Genomic DNA, 10,287 nt, shown 5'->3' with positions numbered 1-10,287 from the left:
ACAAAAAGGAAATTTTAAAGGCACCAGAGACCAAAGCCTCCAAGAGGCAAGAGACTGGAGGGCTGACTTCTCCCCAGAAACGGCGGGAGGCAGCAGGCCACGGAGCCACGGCAGAGCGTGGAGGAACGCAGCTGCCCACCCACAGCTCGGCTCCCAGTGGAAGCGCCCTTACGCCCGAAGGATGACACAGAGACATTTTTTTTTTTTTTTTTTTTTCAGGAACAGAATTCCCTGCTGCTAATGAAAATTCCTCAGGCTGAAGGCCAGGGATCCCAGGTGGACCGGCGGGGAGGAGGAGGGCGCCACCAGGGGCAAACATTCGTAAGCAACTGCGGGAGCACGTGCCCGGGCTTGAGCCTCAGAAATGTGCCTACGTGCCGCCCCACAGGCAGGCGACTCTCCCGGGCCGCTCCGCCTGCCCTGCGGGGCCTCTGGCGGCAGCACCCTCGCCGTCCGGGGCTTGGGAAGAGGCCGCGGGACGCTCCTTCGCCCTGCTGCATCCTCAGCCCCCGGGGAGTCAGTCTTCACTGCGTGGTGGGGCTCTGCGAACCCCGCGAAGCCTGCTGGACCCTCTCTCTCTCTGCCCCTCCTCCAGGAACTCCGATCACAAACTGCCCCAGAGGACTTGCAGAATCTTTCCCTGGTAGGAAAGACAGGGCAGGGGCGCCTTGATGTTGGAAGTGGGAATTTTGCCTAGGCCGAGAAGAAAGGCACGGGCCCAGGGTGGCCAGCCGGCTCCCTTGCGGCGGCTGCGGGCAGAGTGGCCGGGCCCCAGCCTGCGGCGCGGGACCCTCGCCTGCAATGGAACCCTCGCAGGGTGGGCAGGGCTGCCTACACGGGGCCGGCGATGGACTCGGCCTCGGCCTCCCGGAGTCCACAGCTGAGCCCACCATGGACAAACCAGCAGGCGGGCCACCCAGCTCTCAGCAAAGGAAGCCTTTCACCACCCTTTTTCTACGGATCTTGCCCTCTATCAACCTCCCATGCCCCAGCCCCCTCCCCTCCCCTCCCCTCCCGACCCATCCCCCCACACCCCTGCCCTCCTACCCACCCCTTCTCCCATCTTGTGAAGTCAGGCTTGTTTTTCAACCCCAACCTTGCCGCCTGCTTCCAAGGAAAGAACACACCATCAAAAACAGGACCTGCGATCACATTTTCCAGCATTGCTCCTCTCTTGGATTTCCGGTGGTGCCGTCTGTGCTCCCCCAGGATGCCAGCCCTGCTCACGCTCCCCCGTCCGCACCCGCCCCGCCCAGGCTTGACGCCCACCCCCCCTTCCCGGCTGTCCCAGGAGGAGCCAAGCAGGGGCTCTACACACAGATCTGCTTTCCCATCTGACTTTATTTCACTTTTTTTTTTCTATAAAACTCCTCCATAATTTCACAATTTAACAAAAAGTTTAAAATCCAGGACAGAAACAATCCTGTAACTTATTACAAACACAATTCTCCTTTATTCCTTTTATCCAGGAGTTGGTCTCGGGCCGATGAGTGTCCTAGTTCCTAGTCGAGACACATTTTTTGTAAAAACCCTTATGGGTAAAAAAGGTATTCGATACCTTTTGCTTTCAGGTGTCGGTTTACATTTTGTTCAGGAGATAGCAAAACACAGGGATTTGCACTGGGGGCAGGGGGCTTAACACTAAACACGCGGCAATCACAAAGTGCTGGCCCCTTCCTGTGGAGGCGTCCCCAGAGCCCCTGTGGGCCCAGCCGCCGGGCAGCTGGGGGGAGGGCGGGGGAGCAGCTGGCAATGCTGCGGTCAGGGCCCTGGTTGCCTGGCGCGTCCATCAGGTGATCAGGGGGCCAGCACTGGGGCCTTCTGGCCAGAGGAGGTAACTGAGAAATGGGTTGGTGCTTCCGAAGGCCCCAGAAACAGCAGGAGGGGCCACTCTTGCCACTGAGGGTGGGCCAAACCCTGGCCTTCCTCCAGCTGCTTCCCGGGCACGGCCCGGCTCCAGAGCTGAGCGCTGCCCAAGTCACCATGTGGAGCTCGGGAGGGCCTATGGCCCTTCCCAGGAGATGCCCCCAAAGGGGAAAGGCCAGCTCAGGCTCCTGGCGTGGCCCCCAGCAGCCTCTGTGCACAGAGGGCTGGGCAGCGGCCGCGTAGCCCACATCAGGCCAGTTCCTTCTGTCCAATGTCTTAGAGTTTCCAGAGAAGAAAGGTGCCCCACTTTGGAGTATTGTTGGCCTGCCTGGGGAAGGGGACGGTGACGGCACGGAGCCTGCCACACAGGCCTGCCCTCTTCCTAATACCTCAAGGTAGTGGGGTCAGGAGAGAATCAGAGCAGATGGCGAGGAGTCATGGCGGTTTCCTCTGAAAAGTTCTCAGGCCTTCCCAGCGAGTTCTGGGGATTTCACCAGGGAGGCTGAAGTCTGGGGGAGTCTTGGAGGCAGAGCTCCCCCGGGAGTGTTTAGGGTCTGCCTGACAGACGAACCACAGGGAAGGGGAGCTTGGCACTCCCCGCATCGGACCTCGGGAACGGGGGGGCGGAGAGACCCTCTGGCAGTGGACTGGGGGGAGAGGGGGAGCCCACCTCCGGGCCCCACCCCGGTCCTTTGCCCCACATCTCATTCAGGGCAAAAGTTGGGGCGGGGAGGCCAGGGGGAGCCTCGAGTCGAGGTCTGGGCGAATGGAGGCTGAGCAAGCAGGGCCCCAGCCCCCAGGAGCCCCACCCGAGGTGGGCCGGCGCCACGAGGACATCCTGGCTAAGAGGAAGAGCCGGCTCGGCCCTTGGAGAGTCTCAGGCATGCGAGGAGCTGGGTCTCTGGACTGGCGTGACTCGCAGGGTGGGAGGGCCGGGCCCAAATCAGAGACACGTGAGCCCAGAAGGGCCTGCCTCTGGCTGGGCCCTGGCCTGAGGGGCTGGCTCTGAGTCCTGATGCTCCTCAAAAAACTCCACAAACTATCCCGTCTTATTTGGCAAAAGCTCATTTTTTTTCAAAGTTCGAAGACTCCAACGACAGAGGGGGGAAGAGGGTCCTACGGAAGGAGGAAGAGAACGAGCCGTGGGGCGGCGGGGGGGGGGGGGGGGGACGACACACATCAGGGCCTGCGGCTGGTGGAGGCCCGGGGGTCGGCTCCTGGAGGTGGCCGCCAGTCTGACCAGGCGCCAAGCGCGCGGAGCCCCCCAGGCGCCCGCGGACCTGCTGCCCCATCGTAGTGTTCGCTGGCCCTGGGCGGGGCCCTCTGCGCCCCGGGAGGACGAGACATCCTGGGAACCGCGGAGGGGCGACTCCTCCCCTCGCCTGGAGAGGGGCCGGCGCTGCTCCGGCTCGGCCTCCAGCCCCACGACCAGACCAGTGGAAACATCTTAACCTACAAGTCCCGCCTTACGCACCCCCCACCCCCCACGTGCACTGCTGCCACGGGAACGCACCCCCGGAAGCCGCTCTGGTACCTACAGTGCATACACACGTACACTAGAGAGAACTATACAGACGGAGGCCCAGCACAGTGAGAGCCCGCGGAGGGGCTGTGGCCCTCTGTGGTCCTGGGGCACGGGGGGGGGGGGGGGGGGGGGCGGGCTGTGAACCGTTTGGGAAGGCCGGAGGCAGTGTCCTGGCTGCTCAGAGAGGCCCAGGCAGTGAAACCAGGCCCCCGCTGCCGGCCACCTTTCCTCCCCTTCTGAAGTGAGGCCTGGTGCTGCCTTCAACACCAGCTGCTTTCCAAGGGGGGCCCAGGGGACGGCCCCTGAGTATTGGGGAGCAGTGGCGCTGGCCTGCCCCCCCCTCCCCTCAGCCTCAGGGCTCCCGCTAAGGTGGTGGGGAGGGTGGGCCGGGAGCCGGCGAGGAAAGTGCAGCTGGCCGTGCGGGCCGAGGACAGGGCGGTCACTAAGGCAGTGCTGCGGGCAGGTGAGTCGAGAGAGAAGGAGGGAGGCGGGGCCCGGATGTGGCCTCCTGGGGCCCCAGCGAAGTGGGCCCGGCACCCGGCCCAGGGTCATGTGGCCACGGCCTCCAGGTAGCTCTGCAGCTTACGCACGGTGGTCTCGTCCAGGGAGAAGAGATCGAAGTCGAAGGTGGTGTTGGTGACATTGAAATGGCCGGTCTCCTCAATCAGGTTGACGATCTAGAAGGTGGTAGCAGGTGGCTTCAGGGAACAGGAGGCTGGTCTGGGGTGGCCCTCACCCCAGCAGGCTCTGAGGGGGAGGGGAGGAGGGAGGAAGAGGGGGAAGGAGGGCTCCTTGGAGATGCATGCCTGGGGGCACCCCCTGCCTGGACCGTACCTGTTGCAGCACGTTGCGCTCCCGCAGGGCCATCAGCCTCCGGTGCAGCTCTACCAGCTCATCCGTGTAGGCCTGGGGGTGGGGGGGGGGGGGGGAGGCAAGTGCTCAGCGGGTGGCCTCAGCCCCTCCCAACTGCTCAACCTCACCCTGTCCGTGGGCCCACCCATCTTGGCTCAGGGCCCTGGAAAGAAGGAAGGCCGGACGCTCGCCTGGGCTAGGCTGGGACGGGGCACCCGCTGGGAGGAGCGTGTCCAGCTCTGGGATCCCCCGGGCCACCCCACCTGCCCGGTCCAAGCCCACCACCTTGTCGTAGGTGCCCCTCTTGAGGATCTTCTCGGGCTTGCTGCAGGGCTCCGGGCTCCTCCGGCCTGATGCCTGCAGGGCAAATGGGGTCGGCTCTGAGCTCCCGCCTTCCTCCCCTCCCCCTGCCCGCAGGAGGCCCTCCCACCTCCCCAGGGCCACTGCCCAGAGCTCTGGCACCCGCCTGCTCCGAGGGCGGCCCATCCTGGCCAGCAGCTATCTGTCTGGGGCCTGGGGGCACCAAGCCCCTCTCAGCCCCCACCCTCAGCCTCAAACCCCTGGAGAACTACAGCCCAGGACCAGGCCAAAGCCCATCCCTCAACCCTGCGTCCAGGACATGATCACCCAAGAGGCCCCCCCCTCCCCTCCTCCTCCTGAGCGGGGAGGCCTCCCCACCCCCGCCCCTGCATACCTTGCTGTTGGGCGGGGGTGGTTTCTTGGAGGGAGGGGGCTCCCGGCTGGGCAGGCAGGAGTCGGCGCTGTTGTCACTCTCACTGTCACTGAAGCTCAACCTGAACACGGGACACGGCACCATGTCAGGCCTCAGCCGTCCGCCGTCCCGGGGACCTGTGCGCTTGGCTCCTGCCCCGCGGGCCACGCGTACGCCCAACATTCTGGGTTCTGCGCTCCCCCAGGCCCCAGGAGACCAACCTCCCTCAGTTCTAGGCAGCTCTGCGTTCACAGCTCGGAGCCCCAGGCAGCAGGCCAGCACCCTGGGAGGCGTGGGGGGGCCCCCGGTGCAGGGCTCCTGGGCCGGAACACAACCCAGCGGGCGCTCTGCCGATCTCGCTCCTGGGCTCGGCTGTGCGGCTGGTAGCAGAGCAGGTGGAGCTGCCGCGCTCTACAGCAGGCTTCCCTCTGGGGCAGGGGGCGCCCTGACCCGCCGACAAGCGTGCAGGCTGTCTCAGAGGGAAGGGCACGGCGACTCAGGCTTCAGAGTGGCCAACACGTGAACCTAGAGCCACGTCTCTCCCTCCTCTCTGCACAGAACACGCAGGCCGCTGCCTTTAGCACTCTCCGCTCTCTCAAGGCCCAGCAAACAGGTGTGGAAGAAGCCCACCCGCGGGCCAGCCACACACAGCACCCCTGGGCAGAGAGTCTCTGTCCAGGACCCCCAGGCCCTTGGGCTTGACCTAGTCAGGAGCAGCCCCCACCGCTGTGGCGTACAACACATCTACTGCGCTGTCGGTCCGCCGGCCCCTCTCTCCTCCGGCCTGAAACAGGCCGTGCCACAGAATCAGTGCGAGAAGTACCAGGACACGCGGTGGCCAGCAGCTCAGCCCCGGGCGCTCTGGTCTCACTCCCCTGGGATCCGTGCTGTCCTGCCCTCAGGGGGGGTTTCTCCCACAAGCAGCACCTGCCCCCAGGGCCCTGCTGTCTTCGGGGCCCAGAAGTTGCTCTCTCCCCACCTCCCACAGCTGCGGGTCACCAGGGGGGACAGGCAGGCGGGCGGTCTCCTTGCTGCCCAGGGAGCACATGGCGTCAGCCAGACCCCGGCGCGGCCCCGGAGACCAGCGCACCCTTCCCTTCCCCCGCGTCTGCGGGCCCACCAGGCAGCCACTCCCCACAAAGCAGACAGGACAAGGTGGGCTTCTGCCAGCTCCTCCCAAGCAGCCATGGGGCCAGCATGGCCCCTTTCCTGGTGCCCCAGGAAGCCCCACCTTCCACATCTGCCCCTGGAAAAGGTCACTAAAGGCGCTTACGCACATCTGGTCCCCAGGCTGCTCGGGGAGCCCCTCAGGAACGGGAGCCCCATGTGTGAGTGCTCCCAGCTCCCCACTCCCAGTGCACATCACACCCCACACTGCACACCGAAAGCATCGCACCCGGCGGAGCAGGGGACACTGCCGTCTGTCACTTCCGCCCTTACCGGGAGCGTGCTGGCAAATGCAAGAGCCACCGAAAGCCTCTCTCAGGACAGCGAGGTAACCACCACGACTAACACGGCCCCACCGCAAACACCTGTTAGGCCTTCCCAAGCCTGGGGGTGCAGACCCAGTGCCCAGCCTCTCCTAAAGCGGAGCTGCTGAGGTCCCAAGGTCTTGGCCTCATAGGGAGGAGGAGCACTGTCAAGACAGGGCCACCGACTCCGGGGTCTGCCTGATCTGCCGGCCTGGCACCGAGGCCGACTTCTGCTCTGGGCTGGAGGCTGACCACACACAGCCATCCTCGAGGTGGGCTCACTCCAAGGGTCTGGGGTACCCAAACAAGGAGCTTCAGCTCACCCTGCTCTGAGGAAAGGACAGACGTCACCTTCCCCAGGCCGGTGGGCAGCCACAGCAGCTCCCCATGCTGGGGTGTCTGCGGGTCCCAGGAGAGCTTTCAGTCCGTCCTCACCCTATGCCACCCATAGTGGGGGAGGGGAAAGCGGCCCCCTGGCCCCAAAGCAGAGGAACAAGCCCTCCTCCTCGCCCCCCCGGCCCCCATATACCCTGGACCAGGGCTGGCCCCGGGGCTGCCGGGCCCTGCTTCACTCGTTTCTCCGATGGTGACTGCACTTCCCAGCCGGCCGGCCGGCCGCCAAGAGCGCCTCGGCTTCATGAAGCTGAGAGCACGCAGCCCCCAGGTGCGCCTGGGCTGTTCCATCGACATTCCCCTCCTGGCCCGGCCTCCCCGAAGCCCCCCAACCACAGCAGAGGCAGGTAGAGCCACCCCGGAGCGGCTCCCACGCCCGCCCAGCTCGCATCCCACCGGCCCAGGCACCTGGAATCCCTCCCAGCATTCGTCTTGCCAGAGGCCTCCTCGCCTGATGAAGAGTCGTCCTCATCGGACTCCTCAGACTGCAGGTCCTCCACCATGGAGCGCAGGGGTCCTGGAGAGGGCAGCGAGGGAGGGGGGAGGGGAGAGAAGGAAGATCAGGGCTCTGCCTGGACCCTACAGATCCCCCTGCACACCCAGGGCCACATGGAGCTTCCTGAAACCATCACCCCAAAAACACAGCCATGCAAACCTGCCTCGGAGGTCCCTCCGGCCAGGGTGAGGTCTGCCACCCGCCTCTAAGAAATGCCCCCGCGGTCACCCGCTTCCTGAGGGACCCCCCTGGCTCCCCCGCCCCCTACCTTCCTGGCCCTGCGCACAGGCCTCTGGCCCCTGGCCCTGCTCGCAGGCCTCTGGCCCCTGGCCTGCTGCAGGACTGCAGGGCCCCTCCATTGCCCGGGCCGGTGGGGCAGCCCTCCTCTGCTCTGGGTGCAGGGAGCACAGCCTCTGCCTGGAGCCACGGCAAGCCAGCCCTGGCCAGGGAGGGCGAGGCAGCTAGACCTGGGGGCTACAGAACCCTCCCAGGCAGCCTGCGCCCCTACTCCGGCCTGCCCAGCCCCTCAGCAACCCCCTCCGCTGCTCTGGGCCAACTGTCCTCTCCTCTCTCCAGAGGCTCGCGGTTCCAGTCCCCTACAGACGGCATCTTGGTTTATATTCCTGTTACCAAGGCAACAGAGGGACACAAAGCCCTCAATTACCTTGGTCACGTGATCCTGCTTGGGCAGGTCCCCCCTCCCTTCCCCGTAGATAAGAACCCTTGGAGAGCGTGCGGGCTCTGAGCCTCCCATCCCCCATTCCCCTCAGCGACTGCTGTCTGAATTCCAGGCCAGACCCTCCCCCCACCCCCCTGCACATGCTCCAGTCCCCAGCGCTCCCCAACCCTTCAAACGAGATTCTAGGCTGTGGGGGCAGGACAATCTTGTCCCAAACCACCAGAAGAGATGCTTCCGGTTTGCTGCCCCCTCACATCAGCACCCTGCGGGCCGGGGCCCCCAGGCCCATCTGCACCTGAGGAAGGCCCTCCCTGCTCTGGGGCAGCCAAGTGGGCCTTCTGCCTTCTCTCCCCTCCAACCTCCCCAACAGGGATGCAGGGAAAAGACAGAACTGCAGACTGCGGGGCTCTGAGCCTGAGAGCCAGGCAAACATGCAGCCAGAGCAGAGCATTTCCTGCCCCATCCCACGAGAGCTATGCTGGGGTGGCGGGGAGGACGGGTACGGGGTTGGTGGGGAAGGGGGTGAGGATGGGGGTGAGGACTAGGGCAGGGGTGAGGCGAGGGGGGGGGCAGGCGGAGGAAATGAAGCCTCTATCTGCCGGGGGCAGGGGCGGGGGCGCCGGCAAGGAGGGTGTCCACTCAGGAGTTGGGCCCAAAGAAGAAAGGGGCCCCTCTCCAGAGCCCCAGAGGCGCAGACAGGCACAGCTGGGGGCCCAGGGCACTGACACCAAAGGTGAAAAAGCCCCAGAGAGAGCAGCACTTTGCACACCGGCTGCTGGTCGGGCGACCTGCTTCTGTCTCGCCCTTTAGTACGCGCTCCCTGAGCCTCCACCGACCTCTGGACGCGCATCTCCGGGGGCCTGGTCTGGGAATTCCAGGGCCGGGCTCCCCGACTCTTCCTGTCATCCAGGGCCTTCCCCATCACCCGCCCCAGGTTAGCTGTCCGTGAACTTTTATAAAAGACAGCAGCAGCAGCGTTCAGCCTCGGGGTGTGCGGACGCTCAGGCAGGGAGTGAGCCCCCATGCAGGTCAATCATGTGGAGAAAACCGTCAGGACGCCCTTTGGTTGGAGCCCAGACCCCCCTGCCTCACTGGCTCCAGGCAGCCAGGGGCTGCCGGTGCACAAGAACACTCCCGGTGCGCCGAGGCCCCGTCCCCTTCCCCCCTCCCCCGCTCTGCACCACGCACCTTGACTGTGGTTCTGGGAAGGCTCGAAGTCCGAATCTGAACTGGAGTCAGAGCTGGAGCTGGAGTTGGATGGGCTTGACTGGGCAGACTTCAGCCCGGGGCAGTGCGGATGGGCAGGGCAGGGGGAAGGAAAACGAGAACACTCTCTCAGTCCCGAGGGAAGGAGCGGGCAGTACATGCCCTCTGGCCGCAGGAACACCTGGTCGGTCTCCACCCAGATCCCGGTGCAAAGGGTCACAAAGGCACCAGACCCCAGCACCCCTGGCCTAAGGCTCGCACAAGCTCTGGGTCCCCATTCAAAATGCAACGAAGGGACTTGAAATTCCTAGCAGTTCCAGGACAAGCTGCAGACTACATGTCCAGTCCGTCCGACCTCCTGGGCAGGACAGCGCCTCTGCGGCTGCTCATCTGCTTATGGGTCCTGCCCTCCTCTGGTGACGGCATGCATCGGCTGGTGTGGGCAGTGGTGCTGTAGGGAACAGCTGAAGGGTCTGGACAGGAAAGGTGGGTGCAGAGACCCAGCTTCTCGTCCTGCCCCTCGTTTCTTCACAGCCCATCCCGAGGCTGAGGGACGACCCAAAGCTGTCTTCCTGCCATGTGCTATCACCCACCGGGTGCCTGAGGTCATGATGAGCATGTGTGCACATGACAGGCAGGTGAGGACACGGTGGGCTGGAGCCTGGCCTGTCATGCCACAGCCAGTCACAGCCCCTCCTCCTTCCTCTTCCTGCAGCTAGCCACCCCAAACTCAGCCACCAGGGGGCAGTAAAAGCCAAAATAGAAGACGAGACCATGGGATGGGGGGAGGAGGGTGGTTAAGATACCTGGGGGTTGCACCTGCCACAGGGGGACACACGCACGTGGCAGGGGCCTCTGGCAGAACAGAGGTGGCATCTGTTCCTGAGCCCTTGGTTTCTGCCAATAAGCTACTCCAAAGGGGCAGCACAGTAAGCCGTGGGCCTGGGGCACAGGCTGCAAAGGGCAGAGGAGCAGAGCCTGCAGCTCAGAAGGTCTGCCTTGGCCCAGAGTGCCCCCAACGTGCAAGGGACTCAGCAAGCCTAATCTCGGGACAGGGCCTGTCCAGCCCTCTCTCGCCTCAGGGGA

The 10,287-nt window shown here is 64.8% G+C and overlaps 1 protein-coding gene across 2 annotated transcripts in view; it reads right to left on the bottom strand.

Annotated features, from left to right (window-relative positions):
- Positions 1-1,323: 1,323 nt before the first annotated feature.
- MLLT1 (MLLT1 super elongation complex subunit) overlaps positions 1,324-10,287 on the bottom strand; it is a 66,019-nt gene continuing 57,055 nt past the window's right edge. For both annotated transcript variants that reach the window (XM_025861098.2, XM_073887295.1), the window contains 6 exons: positions 9,184-9,271; positions 7,229-7,337; positions 4,938-5,037; positions 4,529-4,600; positions 4,226-4,297; positions 1,324-4,068 (listed from right to left, as the gene is read on the bottom strand). In XM_025861098.2, coding sequence (XP_025716883.1) covers positions 3,940-4,068; positions 4,226-4,297; positions 4,529-4,600; positions 4,938-5,037; positions 7,229-7,337; positions 9,184-9,271 — 570 coding nt within the window. In that variant the 3' untranslated portion in view covers positions 1,324-3,939. The remainder of the gene's footprint in view (positions 4,069-4,225; positions 4,298-4,528; positions 4,601-4,937; positions 5,038-7,228; positions 7,338-9,183; positions 9,272-10,287) is intronic.

This window comes from Callorhinus ursinus, unplaced genomic scaffold (genome assembly GCF_003265705.2).
Source record: "Callorhinus ursinus isolate GAN/ISIS: 27379988/994484 unplaced genomic scaffold, GSC_fseal_2.0 scaffold77, whole genome shotgun sequence".
Taxonomy (NCBI): domain Eukaryota; kingdom Metazoa; phylum Chordata; class Mammalia; order Carnivora; family Otariidae; genus Callorhinus; species Callorhinus ursinus.
This window is presented reverse-complemented; position numbering and strand designations above follow the sequence as displayed.